Consider the following 13,418-nt stretch of genomic DNA (forward strand, 5'->3'; position numbering starts at 1 on the left):
AACTTTTTTTTTTTTTTTTTTTTTTTTGTCTTTTTTTGTCTTTTTTCCGTGTCCAGCAACGGATCGCAACCCTCAGTGTTGCCCCCGCACCGGACCAGGGACCGGCAACGGGATTGCAAGCCTCGGCGTTGCTCCCGCGCCTCGCTCAGCCAGTGAGCGGGAACCGGCCTGTATGTGGGATCCGAACCCTCGGGCGGGAGCGCCGCCGTGCTTCCCAAGCGGCGCACTATCCAGTGCGCCACCAGGCCGGCCCAGTAGCAACTATTTTTAAGTCTGTTTAGGATGCATACTTTCGAGGAATCATATTTTCTCTTAAAAAGTGGATACTCACTTGTCAGTTACCACGTAATTTAAAAACAACGGAAATCATATCCAGTAATTTGCAGAGAGCTTTGAATTTGCCTCTGTGATGCTTATTTGTAGTAGTATTGTTCCCTGATGGTGATTTTAGTAAAAGCACACAGTCACACAATTGCCAACACCTTTCAAAAAATTCTAGAATGGTTTTTCCCTCCTCCTTCCCCCAGCATTCCCAAATCTCTAAGGGTTAAAAATGACCAAATGGCACTTCAAAGATGTCATTACAAGAATTTGTCAGTTCAATGATAGTATCTCAGTGATGAAGATAAAAGCCTTGAAGGAAAACTTACATTCTGAGGTAGTGCAACAGAGGCATCATAACCAGAAAGAACAATTCTGATGCCAGTGATCCAGATATCAAGGGAAGGTGCATTTTTGTTCCGGTGTGGGATAGACGGGAGTCTTCTTTTCTGGACGTAGGTTATTGCTGTTGACAGAGATGCAACAGTGAAGAAGGGAAACTGTTTGTAGGACCAGATTCATGTCCTTACAGAACCTTTTTTTAAAGAAATGATGTCTTCATTCCCTGTCATTATAGTCTGACTGCAACTGGTGTTGATATTTTAGGCATGGATGTGATTCGTTTGGGGAACAATGTAAAGTGTTCAGGAAATGTTAATGATGGAATGAAGAGGCTGTTTCATATATAGCAATGTACATTACCATGGATTTAGTTCAGAGAGGGAGACCGAAAACTTTTTGCTTCCTTAGTGGGAAGATATCAAGACAGAAGCCTTAGGAAATAAGATATCTGCGAGACTATTTCAAGTGTCATAGGAACTGGGAAACCGAGATTACAAAAGCAAAGCCTGAGTTTTTGTAAATTAGGCAAGAGCCGTGTGCTATATAGAAGAGAGTTAAGATCTGTTGAGTGCTATCATGTGGGAAAGACTGCCCTGGGAGATTTACTTGCTTTATCTAATACAGTGGTTCTCAAACTTGAGCATATATCTGAATCTCCTAGAGGGTTTGTTAAAAAACACAGAATCTCTGATTTAGCATATCTGGGATGGGACCTGATTAGTATTTGTGTGCGTGTCTAAGAAGTTCCCAGGTGGTACTACTAGCTAAGGACCACACTTTGAGAACAGATATAATATAATCCTTAAAACAGTCCTATAAGGTAGGCATTACTATTTATATATTACATATTAGTCTGAGCTCTGAGAGTTCAATAACCAAAAGTGACACAGCTAATAAATGTCAGAATTGGGATTCAAATTCAGGTTTCTTCCTGACTCCAAAAACCAATCTATTTACATCCCATCATACTTTTTTAAAAAGTAAAGGGATAAAGGAAGGTGAGCAAAAGCAGGTAGAAATAATGTTGTTTGACGTTGGACACTGACTTGCAGAGCAGGAACATGAGAGCTGTAGTGTTCAGTGTATCCCAAGTGGGCTGTGATCTTGACCAGTGCACAGTGAGGCTATTTTCTGGTCTATGAATTAGAGAAAATAGTTTATATAAGGTAGTTGGCAAAATTTCTAATGAGCTGTGGGGAAGCCCTTGGTAAATCAAAAGAGAACAGAAATATAGGAATTGAAAGAAGATGAAATGTGTATTAGATGTTGGGTGTATGAAAGCTTATTAGTGGTAAACAAAGAGGAAAGCAAGTCCTTTTTAATGATTGTTATATGAAGTAATAGCAATTACTAAATGTGTCCTCATATGAGAAACAGAAAAGATTTATATTTTAGAGACTATCAATATTTAACTATGCCTTGGTCTTTTCCCTGAATAAAAATAGACACATTTTTCACAAATCAAGGAAGAAAAAGAGACAACAGATAGGATAGTCAGTGAATATCATTGCATATCTTCTCCGCATACATTATCTAACTGTACATAGCATTATGGCTGAGAGCATTTTCAAGGTTTCATTCTGTATCATCTCATTTTCACACATGCTGGCTCCGTTCATCTGTATTGTTAATCCCATGTCTTATATATCAAAATGAAATAATAAAACATTATTATTTGTGGGATTTTTATGCTAGTACTACTGCTCCAATTTGAAATCTCCAGAGAAATGTCATCCATCTGAAAAGAAGTGACTTGGATTTTGCCAGCACATACTTCAAAAAGGAGTTTTTATTGGTCTCATAAGTTGTTCTGTTGACAAGACTCTGGAACTTTGAACTAATTTTACTTTTACTCCAGAATATAGTCTCACATCACCATTATTAACTTAAGGCAAAATGCATGTTCATATTGGAGGGTGGAATTTAAAGGAAAATCTGTCATTATTTAGAGGACTGTCATTTCATCATGGTAATTTTTTTTTTTATCTGTCATTTTATTTTTTAAGCAAAGTTAAACCACCTCCGCAAATTTCACCCAGCAAATCGATGGGCGGGGAATTTTGTGTGGCTGCTATCTTTGGGACATCCAGGTCATGGTTTGCAAATAATGCAGGTCTGAAAAGAGAAAAAGGTATGTGTTTTTACTGAAGCTTGAACTTGCCATTATAATTTTTTCTTCTTAAGGAAAACTGATAGCAGTTCCCCTAGTGTAATCTTGTATCAATAGTCTAGAAACCAATTTTTAAAATTTCATTAGCTTGTTTCTCCTCAACCACTTAAGCTTACCCAAAAAGAAAAGCTATTCTTTCACTAGAAACATAGAATGAATTAACTGTCTAGTGATTTTGTATTGTTTGGTGACAGTGTACAGGTGATCTCAATGATGTTAATTCCATACCCATATTACAACTTTTACATTTTTACAAACTAATTGCACACCATTGTCTCTAAAGTGTAGGGAGGAAAAACCTTGTTATACCTATTTTAGAGATGAAGAATTTAAGATCAGCAAGTTTAAATATCTTAGCTAGAAGCACTAAAGAAGGTGATGGAGTCAGAGTTTGATTCCTGGTTTTCTAATGCTAAATCTTGATTTTTTTTAAAAGGCAACAACTCTGCCATATTTTTAAAACTTAAGAAATAGCTTGCCACTGCGAAGTAAGGGTCAACTTTTGTGGTTACCATTGCTATTTTGATTTCTCTGCATTGATCACCAAGATCAATACCTAAAATGTTTATATAATTAATGTTTTAGTATGTTATTCCTTATTGTCTCTGTAGAAGAGAATGCCTGCATTCATAGACCAAGTATATAACTTGGAATGCTAAGTTATGACTGTTTCCTTATTATTTTGGTATTATTAAAGAAGGACACAAAACAGGTTTGTTACTGGGGCAGTTTTTTGGTGAGTTTCACAGGCTGTATTGTTCTTGGCAAAATGGCTTTCCTTTACGCTTGATACTGGCAGTCAGACATGAGCCCATTCCCTTGTTACCGCCTTTCAGTGACCCTTTCTGTAGTAATAGGATCTCAGGCACAGCAGGTTTCTTGCGTAAGAGGGAGAGGATACTGTAAAGTATGCAAGCCTTCCATTTCCTTATCCCATCTTTATTTTTTTGTTACCTCCTTAGGTTTAATGATGCTATCAAAAGGACTTTTTGTTACTAGTTAAAAACTTCTGTGAAGCTCGATTTCAAATGTTTCTCCCTACTGTTCTAATTACCCTTTTAACTTGCTGCTGCTTTATGTCCCACTAGCTGGTCATTAGCCATTTTCTCAAATCAGCTGTAATTGAGTCTTCTGACAAAGAGATAAGATGACCCACCCAGCATTCATGAGTGATTTTATATGCTCCTAGGTTTACTGTAAAACCTGAGATAGAGGACTAAACCTGTTTTAGTAGTGAGTACATGTGTATTCCTTATAAAGTCATTTGATTAGATCCATATTCAGCATCTGACTTCCCAAAGTGTGGTTGATCTTCATTTACCACAGGACCAGTGATCCCATTCAGAGAAAAGAAGTAAGAGGATTTGGGGGAGGGGAACGTGTATGAATGTGTGTGCATATTGAATAGACTTCATTTTTTAGAATTGAACAGATGGTGTAGAGATTTCCCATATACCTACTGTCCCCACATGTGCATAGCCTCCTTTTTTATCAACATCCCCCATGAGTGGTACACTTGTTTCAAGTGATGAACCAATATCGACACATTGTGTGGGGGGGTTTATTGTTTGTTTTGATCAGAAAATTTAAGTTTTAAATTTCAGTTTTCGAAGAGAAAGTAAATAAGACGTTAAGCTGATTTAGGTATGCAGGTAGCCTTTTATGCAGTTTAGTGGGTACATCCGGTGTAACAAAATCTTTGCCCATACATGATTCCCTTTTTGCTCAGTCCTTCCCTGTCCCTCCTGACAGCATTCATTTCCATAATCTGGGATAAATTGCATGGTAGACAAAAACAGAAGACTGTAAAATATTGTTATACTATATTAGAATTTTGAGCATACTTATACTATTCCTGAAATAAATTGCTTAAGATTTGAAAATATTTTTTTTTTCCTTTTTGTCTTTTTTACTGACTGGTAATGGGATCACAACCCTCGGTGTCGCGCCCGTACCGGGGACCGGCAACGGGATCACAACCCTCGGTGTCGTGCCCGCACCGCGCTCAGCCAGTGAGCGGGAACCGGTCTCCACATGGGATCCGAACCCTCGGCGGGAGCGCCGCCACGCTCCCAAGCAGCACACTCTTCAGTGCGCCACCGGGCCGGCCCAAGATTTGAAAATATTTTGATAGCATAGAGATTTTCATGTTTATTAGCATCTATGTATAAGAGGCAACTTTAGGCAAGGAGCAAGCACCATATGAAAAAATTCCTGTCATTTCATTCTCTGAGCAGCCTCAGGAGCAGACTGACAAGGCTGATAACTTGTTAAAATTATGCTTTTCTCCTTTTATGCCATTATTACACATCCAGATTCTGGTTTTTTGTTTCTAGATCAGTCCAAACAAGTCATAGTTGAGTCTCTATATGTTATCAGTTGCTATGGGACCTTAGTGGAGCATATGATGGAACCGCGACCCCTCAGCACTGCCCCCAAAATTAGCGATGACACTCCATTGGAAATGATGACATCACCTCGAGCCAGCTGGACTCTGGTTAGGTAGTACCTCCTTCTTTCTTTTTTTTAACAGCTTTATTGAGATATAGAAGATTAATAATTTAGTATTTGATAAGTTTTGACATTTATGCAGCTGTGAAATCATCACCACATTCATATGATCTGTTTGTAGTTTTTTGACAACTGAGCATTTCTCTTTACAGGACCTAATAAAAACTTCCTTATGATTTCAACCTAAAAAAAAAAAAAAGATAAACATATTCATTAACCTCAAATATTTCTCTGCCCCCCTTTGTAATTTTGCCTTCTTTTTCCCTCCTTTGTCACTAAAGATTGGTTTATAGCTTCTAGAATTTTATATAAATGGAATCATACAGTGTGTGCTATTTTTTATGTGGCTTCTATCTAGGAAAACAATAGTTCATTACTTCTCCATTTGACATATAAGTTGCATATGATAAAATTCATCCATTGAAAGTGACTTTTCACAAAGTCGTGCACCCATCACTATAATCACTTTTTGTCACCCCCAAAAGAGACTCTGTGCCCATTAACAGGTGCTGCTCATTCTCCCCCAACCCTTCTGCCCTAGGCAACCACCAATTTACTTTCTATCTCTATGGATTTGCCTACTCTGGTTATTTCCTATAAATGGAATCATACAGTATGTGTCTGCCTTCTGTCACCGAGCATGTTTTCAAGGTCCATTTATGTTGTAGCATGTACCAGAACTTCATTCCTCTTTATGGCCAAATAGTATTCTATTATATGGACGGACCACATTTCATTTCTCTCTTCATTAGTTGATGGGCCTTTCTACTTTTTAGCTATAATTAATGACGTTGCTGTGAACATTGATGCACAGATTTTTGCACGGGCATATATGTTTTTGACTGTCTTGGGTATATGCCTTGGAGAATACTTCCGTTTGAACTTCTTTATCCTTGCACCTTTGTTTTACCTTTTTGGACTTATGTTTCCCATTTGCAGTCTTATGCTGACTGAAAACAGAGAGTGGCATTGAAACAGCCATTAAGGGGAATAGAAACTAATATAAATAGATTCAAAAGTTTCCTTTAAAGTGATTCCCCAAGATACGATGGTTAAGCATTGTAGAAATGTTTATTAAGAACCTGAGTCCATTTCAAAAGTGCATAATGATTAGGATCTTCATGAGCTAACACAAAGAGGGAGAAAGAAACCTGGAATAAAACCTGCTCATTATAGTGCATTGTCCAGGAGAGGAAAAAATTGCACCTGACATTTATGAAGGAAACAGACAAAAATGGATATGAAAATGATCACTCTCCTTTTGACATTTTAAATATCCTTATATTGATTTTTGTAGGCTCCATCGTTCTTTGCTACAATTTTATTGCACTGGATTGATCTGATCAGAGTCTGATTGATTCATCAAGCTTATTTAGGAGTGGGCAGGTCTAATTAAAGTTACTGCACTATCTTTGTTGAAATAGTGGCTTATTTTGGAAGTCGGATGCTAATTAGATATGTAATAAGCCATTCATTTACACAGCTGTGTTTTTTTTAACCATTTTTACCTCTTCATTTTATTTTAAAATATACACATATTCTAAGTATAAAGAAGTCTAACAATGGTCAGAAGTTACATAAAATTAGAACTATAACATTTGAGTTCACTTCCTCTCTGTTCAATCTTCTGATTGTATTATCTAACCTATTGAAGGGTCTTCTGCAGTTAAGCTAATATTGGCTCTGTGTAATTTGTATGACACAGTGCCACCTTTTTAATCACATGGCCTGTGTTTCAGGTTTCAGCACATTCATTTTAATAATTAGAAGTTTATTTTAATGATCACAAAAATAGTGTGAGTTTACATCAGTCTGTAAGTGATGACAGTCATGGTGATTTACATCCCATCTATTAAGCTTAAATATTAATATTCTGCTGTTTCCTTAGAACCCCTCAATGGAATGAATTGCAACCACCATTTAATGCAAACCACCCTCTGCTCCTCGCTGCAGATGCAGTACAGTATTATCAATTCCTGCTTGCTGGCCGTAAGTAATTCTGATTGTTTTTTTCCTTCCATATGGTCTTTTTAGATTTCATCTTAAAATGCTGACTTTTAAAACAACCATGCACATTACCACTGGTCCATAGGTCATAGGTCTTAAACAATCTGATTGAGGCGAGTAAGATATTCAATACAAAATGTAAACCATAAGCTTTAGCACACATTCGGTGTGTCTCTGGCTGCTTATATTTCCTGCCTATGAAATATACCCCTGCAGTGAGAATGGGTAAGTTGATGGGGAATATCTCGTAGACTTAAACATTTAAAATGAAAACAAAGAACAACATGAAAATACTAGGATATAATTAACAGTTTTATAAAGCTTGGAATCTATTTCTAACATGAAAAAGGTAAGTTTTCACTGTGAAAGCTATGCTAGCAGGTTTTTCTTTCTGTAGAATTTTACTTGCAGTAATGAAGTAGTGATTTCAACTCCACTGGTTTTTGTGTTTGTTTACTTTCATGTCTAAGCCTTAATGTTTATAGAGACTGAACTGTGTTCATTGAGCTAGACACAGTCTTTTTAGTATGGGAGGTATGAAAAGACAATTTAATATTTATTATCCACTTTAGGTTCATAGAATTAAAAATTCTTTACAATTATAACTCAATTTTGTAAACTGGACTGAATACTTAATGTAACTTGATGGCTCTGAGTACTGAATGTTTTTAAGAAACATCTTAAAAATCAACATTGACATTTTTATAATGGAGTTTGTTGTATTCAACTTATCTTGCCTGCTGTATTATAAAGCATGAATTAAAATAGTTCTAGAACTATTTTATTTCATTTTTATAATGTGTTGATATTATATGAGAAACAAAAATTTTATAAATTTTGCCCTAAAATTGTGAAACTCCACAACTGTAATTGATGACCGTCTTGATCTCTTCTATAGTTGAATTTACTGCTTATTCTAGAGCTTATTTATTGAATGTCTACTATGTATCAGGCACTTGAGATTTAGTATTGTATATTGCTTCTATCCTCAATGAATTCAATACCTAGTTAGGGAGACAGACATTTAGTAAAAAAGTATAATAAAATGGAATACTAGTATCAGTAGATGATTATACTTTGGCCTATGAGAGCAGTTGACATAAGTTGCCAGAGGCCTCACAAAAAGATAATATGTAATTGGTTTTCAGATTGGTTCAAGAAGCAGAGTACATAGACATTGTTAGTGTTTAGGTTTTTAAAAAATGTATTTACCTGTCATATGAACGGGAAAAATATGACTTGTATATGATATCAAATAAAAATCATAAGCACATTTTCTACTACCTCTCAAAAGGGACAAAAATAATTGTTGAATTAAGTATAGTTGACTCAGAGTTAATTTTGGTTTCATTTTGTTATCTTAATACATATTAGGTCTATTTTGTAGACAAACAGTAACAAGTCTGAAATAGTTGAGAAAAAGATATGGGCAAAAAAATGCAACTATCTCTATCTCTTAATTTTTGTTCCAATGATTAAGCTGATTGGGATTGCTTGATTTTGGCTGCTCTCAACACCTTCGTCCAATTCTTAGGACAACAAAAATCCCTAGGTTCACAGTTTCGGAATCACCACTGTTGGCAATAGCAAGATATCAAATGCTTTCCAGCACAGGATTGACACTATCAGAATTGCATTTTAGAAAGATTACTCCAGCAGCGTTGCTGCTGGAAGTTCAGAGGAAGGGAGTGGAGGCTAGATTAGAGCGAGAGGAGAGCTTTAATTAAGGCTGTTATCACTGAGAAGACAGGAAAGACTTGTGAGATGGTGAAGAACTGAAATAGAAAAGAATTAGGAACAATTTGAAAGAAAGTACTACTGATGAATCAATATTTTCTAATTAAAATGTGGAATACAAGGGTATTTGAAAAAGTTTGTGGAAAATAGAAATACAGATAATACAAATCTTTCCATCAAATTTTTGAAGTACCTTGGTACAGTACATTTCATTGCATACCTTCTGAATTCTGGATGGACTAGCATTTTAATAGGGATGAAAGGCATAGGCTCCAGTTCTAAACCACCTCTCAAAAACTTGTTAAATGTAAAATACCAATCGTAATACTTGCTCTTGTGTTATAGAGGTTTTATGATGATCAATGAAACAGTGCTAAAGTCTACAGTAAAACGATATATGCATTTAAATATCATATGCCTTTGTTTCTTATCTTAGAAGTACATATTTTCAAATAAAATTCACTTCAATAAAATTCACAAATTCTTGATAGTTTTCACCATTAATAATGGAATACCTATTCTGACTGTGATTCTGATCACGTCGTAATATTAGTTATCTAAGTGACAGACTTAAATGTATTTTTTTCTTACCTTGTAAAACATTACTATAGACATAATTTATAGATATAAACAATCTGAGGCAGGTAATTCTGTAATAATTATTATATTGCTTCTTTACATTGAGAGGAGAGATACAGAATTAGCCTGGATTTTAAAGTCAGGTTTTCTTATCTAAAGATAAGCTATTTGAGAGTCCTGGACATGCTGATATATTATGACAATCAAATATGCAAAACATGGACATTTGGGTCAGAGGAGTAAAAGCCTGAAATACAATCAGTAAAGGAAATACTTATGGCAGTTTAAAGAGAAGGCCTTTACAAATGTTTCAGGCATTTCTCTCGCAAGCATTTGGATCTGTGGACCAAGTGAAGCAGACTTGCACAAACTCCGGAAATTACAGTAATAGTAGACAAAAAATGATGTAACTGGAAATGGGAAAGAGGCTTTGTCTCAAGGAGATGAGAGTAGGACAGCAGGATGTTTAGCAAGGAATCCCTGCTCCCCCTCCAGCCTTGTAATAATAATAAATACAGTGCTAGTTGATAAACAAAGTTGTGCATGTGTGGCAAAAGGGTGGCAGCTGGTGGGGGAAGCAAATGGGCACCTGCTTGAACCACTAAAGACTTTTTACCTAACTTTAAAATAAAGTAAGTAAATATCCCAAATTTTGTGTTCTTAACTATAGTAACATTTCCTACCTGTATTAATTGAATGGAGTGACCAAAATTGAGGAATTTTGATGCTTCTTGAGGAATTTTGGTGTACCACAAACTAGATCATACTAAAATGTTCCATACAGAGGTCGCCATGGAGGCAGAGATGACTTCTTTGTTGTTAGGTTGTACCATATGAAATTGCCATTTTTGCCAGTCAACAGGATGAGAAGAAAGGGCTAAAAAGCTGCCATTTTTAATAAGTAAAATAGATCTAATGTCAGCAATTTCATATGGTTCAACCTAGTAGATTAATTTATATATGTAAATTAAATGTATGGATGATAATTTAATCTTGCTATTTAGCTGGGTAAAGGTAAAAGTTAAGAATCTATAATTGAAAAATGTTTTGCCTCGATCATAACAATTTTGGAAATAGCTTGTAAAAAGATTACAGCAGAGGAGATTAGTGATTTTTGTTGTTAGTACTATGCTTTCTCCCTTCAAAATAAAAATTACCTTTTCTGACATAGGCATTTTATTATGGTGTATTCCTTTGCCAGAAACAAAGATAAACCTTAGAACAGACCAATAAATATAAACCAGCTTTGGATACAATCCCAAAACAGACAATAACTTTTTCTTTAGTCTGCTTTAGAGCTTCCAAACTGTAAATTAAAAGCAGGGCTTACTGAGTTGACTTGGGAAAATGTTATTTAGGGGAAAAATAATGTTTCCTCCTTTTCTTTCAGGTAATTTAGCAGTAGCAGTATTTTTAAGTTGTTGACATTGATTAGCTTTGTGTGGAGTGTCAGACTTTGTTCTTCTTTCTAAAGTAATCTGTGGGTATGTGAGAAGTTCCTCCCTAAACTAACTAAGTTTTATTTGTAACAGTAATGGATATGTGCGTTCATTCTACAGAAATAAAGCTTTGATATACAACAGAAAGTTCACTGAGATCTATAGAACTTCCCTAAGGTTTCTGGGGGAATAATTGGTTTTCTCTGCCTTTAAAGTTAATATAGGAAGGGTGCAGAGAACCTTTTATACATTTTAATTTGATCTCAGATTTTGGCTAAAAATATTATTTAGTTTTATTGGCTGTTTCTTGAGGTTCTAGTTGAGTAGTAACTTTCCATCAAGATGGAATTACAGGGATCACATTTACTCTCCTGCCTAAAAGAACAACATACAGAAATTGAAATAATGTATGAAACAACTGTTTTCAAGTCAGTTGAAAACCAAGGGCCATGATTTCTGAGAGATGGGAAACAAAGCAGGCAAGCCATATGATTGCCTCAGTTTATTCCCTCAAGAGTTTCTAGGCTGTGTCACAGTAAGGAGGAAGCCAAGATGAACCCAGAGGACTCCCAGAGTTGAGGAAGACTGAGTTGAGAGTCCAGTAAGCCCAAAGAAGAGCAGATGTTGGCAAACTGTCATGAGCTCTTATGTAAATAAAGTTTTATTGGAACACAACCACACCATTTCATGTAGATATTGTCTGTGTCCACTTCTAAGCTGTAACCACAAAGTTGAGTTATAACAACAGAGACCATATGACCCACAACACCCAAAATATTTGCTATTTTCAAACCCTGACTTAGAATTTGTTGGACAGGATATCAGACAGGGGAGATCTGCACAGAGAGAAAACTCTGAGGAGCTGCAGAGGGAACTCCTGAGGGGTATAAAGAACCTATAAGAAGCCGAGGAAACAACCATCTGAGAGTCTTAGCGGGCACTGGTACTCATGCAGGGTCAGGACTAATGACACCAAACAGTTACTATAACTATTCCATATGTTCAAATGTTAGGTAGAGGTGTAGAAAGAAAGATCCAAATTAAACTTCTAAGTATGAAAACCAGAATGTCTGAGGAGAAAGCTACACTGGATAAGATTGAGGATGGATTATAAATTGCAGAAGAAAATATTAGTGAACTTGTTCTCCTGCTCATGACATTCCTCTGCATGCGTTACCATCCAGAAGGCGGCCCTCACCAGATGTGTCCCCTGGACTGTGGACTTCCTGGCCTCCAAAACTGACTTTTCTTACCAGTGGATTGTGTAGAATACACTGCCAGCTTTTGTCTTCTATTCACCATGGCTTCTTCTGATACCCAGGTGAAGGAACTGGAAAACTGTGCCTCAGGCCATGCTTTTGAGCTGATTCTCAACCCTCAGTCAAAAGAATCTGGCCCAGAATTCCCCCTTTCCTCTCCAAAGAAGAAGGATCTTTCCCTGGGGAAAATTCAGAAGTAATTAGAAACTGCAGAAGAAAGATACAAGTTCTATGAAGCTGAGGTCTTGAAGCAGCTTGCTGAAAAACAAGAACATGAAAAAGTAGTGCTTCAGAAACCATTAGAAGACAACAACTTCAGTAAAATGGTGGAGGAGAAACTGACCCACAGAATGGAAGCTAACAAAGAGAACCAAGAGGCGCAAGTGGCTGCCAGACTGGAATGTTTGCTAGAGACAGATAAGCACATTGAAGAAGTGCGGAAGTACAAAGAATCCAAAGGTCCTGCTGATGAGACTGAAGCTGAGTAATTTGTTCTGAGAACTGACTATCTCCCCTTCCCATTCCTTAATATCCAAGGACTGTACTAACCAGTGTCATTTTATTTTTTCCCTTCTGACAAATATTCTAGAAAGTGATGTAGGACAGTATAGGTAGATCCAGACTGTAAGATGTTGTTTTAGGGGTGAAGAAGAGAAGCTAAAAGTGTTTTACTCTTTTTCTAAAGTGTTGGTCTTTCTAATGTAGCTGTGTTTCTTATTCCATCTTTCGGTACACTTGGTGCACTGGGTTAATGGCTAGTACCGTATTGGCTCTGTGAAAACATTTGTGAAAAGAGTATGTAGTGGTTTCTTTCAAACTGTTAGTTGCTGCATATATGTTCAGTTTTCAATCCCAATTCTGTCTCAATCTTAGCAGATGCTGTTGTACTTGAATGGTTAATAAAACTGCACAGTGCTGTTGGTGGTAGTGAAGAGAAAAAAAAAGGAAAGAAAATATTAGTGAATTTGAAAATAGAGCAAGAGAAATTATCCAAAATGAAACACAGAAAGAAAAAAAACTTTAAAAGAATACTGCTGAACTGTGGGGCAGCAT

The 13,418-nt window shown here is 36.3% G+C and overlaps 1 protein-coding gene and 1 pseudogene across 1 annotated transcript in view; both read left to right on the forward strand.

Annotated features, from left to right (window-relative positions):
• LOC103597049 (breast carcinoma-amplified sequence 3) overlaps window positions 1-13,418 on the forward strand; it is a 135,635-nt gene that overhangs the window by 90,591 nt on the left and 31,626 nt on the right. The window contains exons 7-9 of the mRNA XM_008580849.1: window positions 2,670-2,794; window positions 5,170-5,335; window positions 7,233-7,333. Coding sequence (XP_008579071.1) covers window positions 2,670-2,794; window positions 5,170-5,335; window positions 7,233-7,333 — 392 coding nt within the window. The remainder of the gene's footprint in view (window positions 1-2,669; window positions 2,795-5,169; window positions 5,336-7,232; window positions 7,334-13,418) is intronic.
• LOC103597048 lies at window positions 12,407-12,853 on the forward strand (annotated as a pseudogene).

Source organism: Galeopterus variegatus, unplaced genomic scaffold, assembly GCF_000696425.1.
Source record: "Galeopterus variegatus unplaced genomic scaffold, G_variegatus-3.0.2 Scaffold2176, whole genome shotgun sequence".
Classification (NCBI taxonomy): Eukaryota; Metazoa; Chordata; class Mammalia; order Dermoptera; family Cynocephalidae; genus Galeopterus; species Galeopterus variegatus.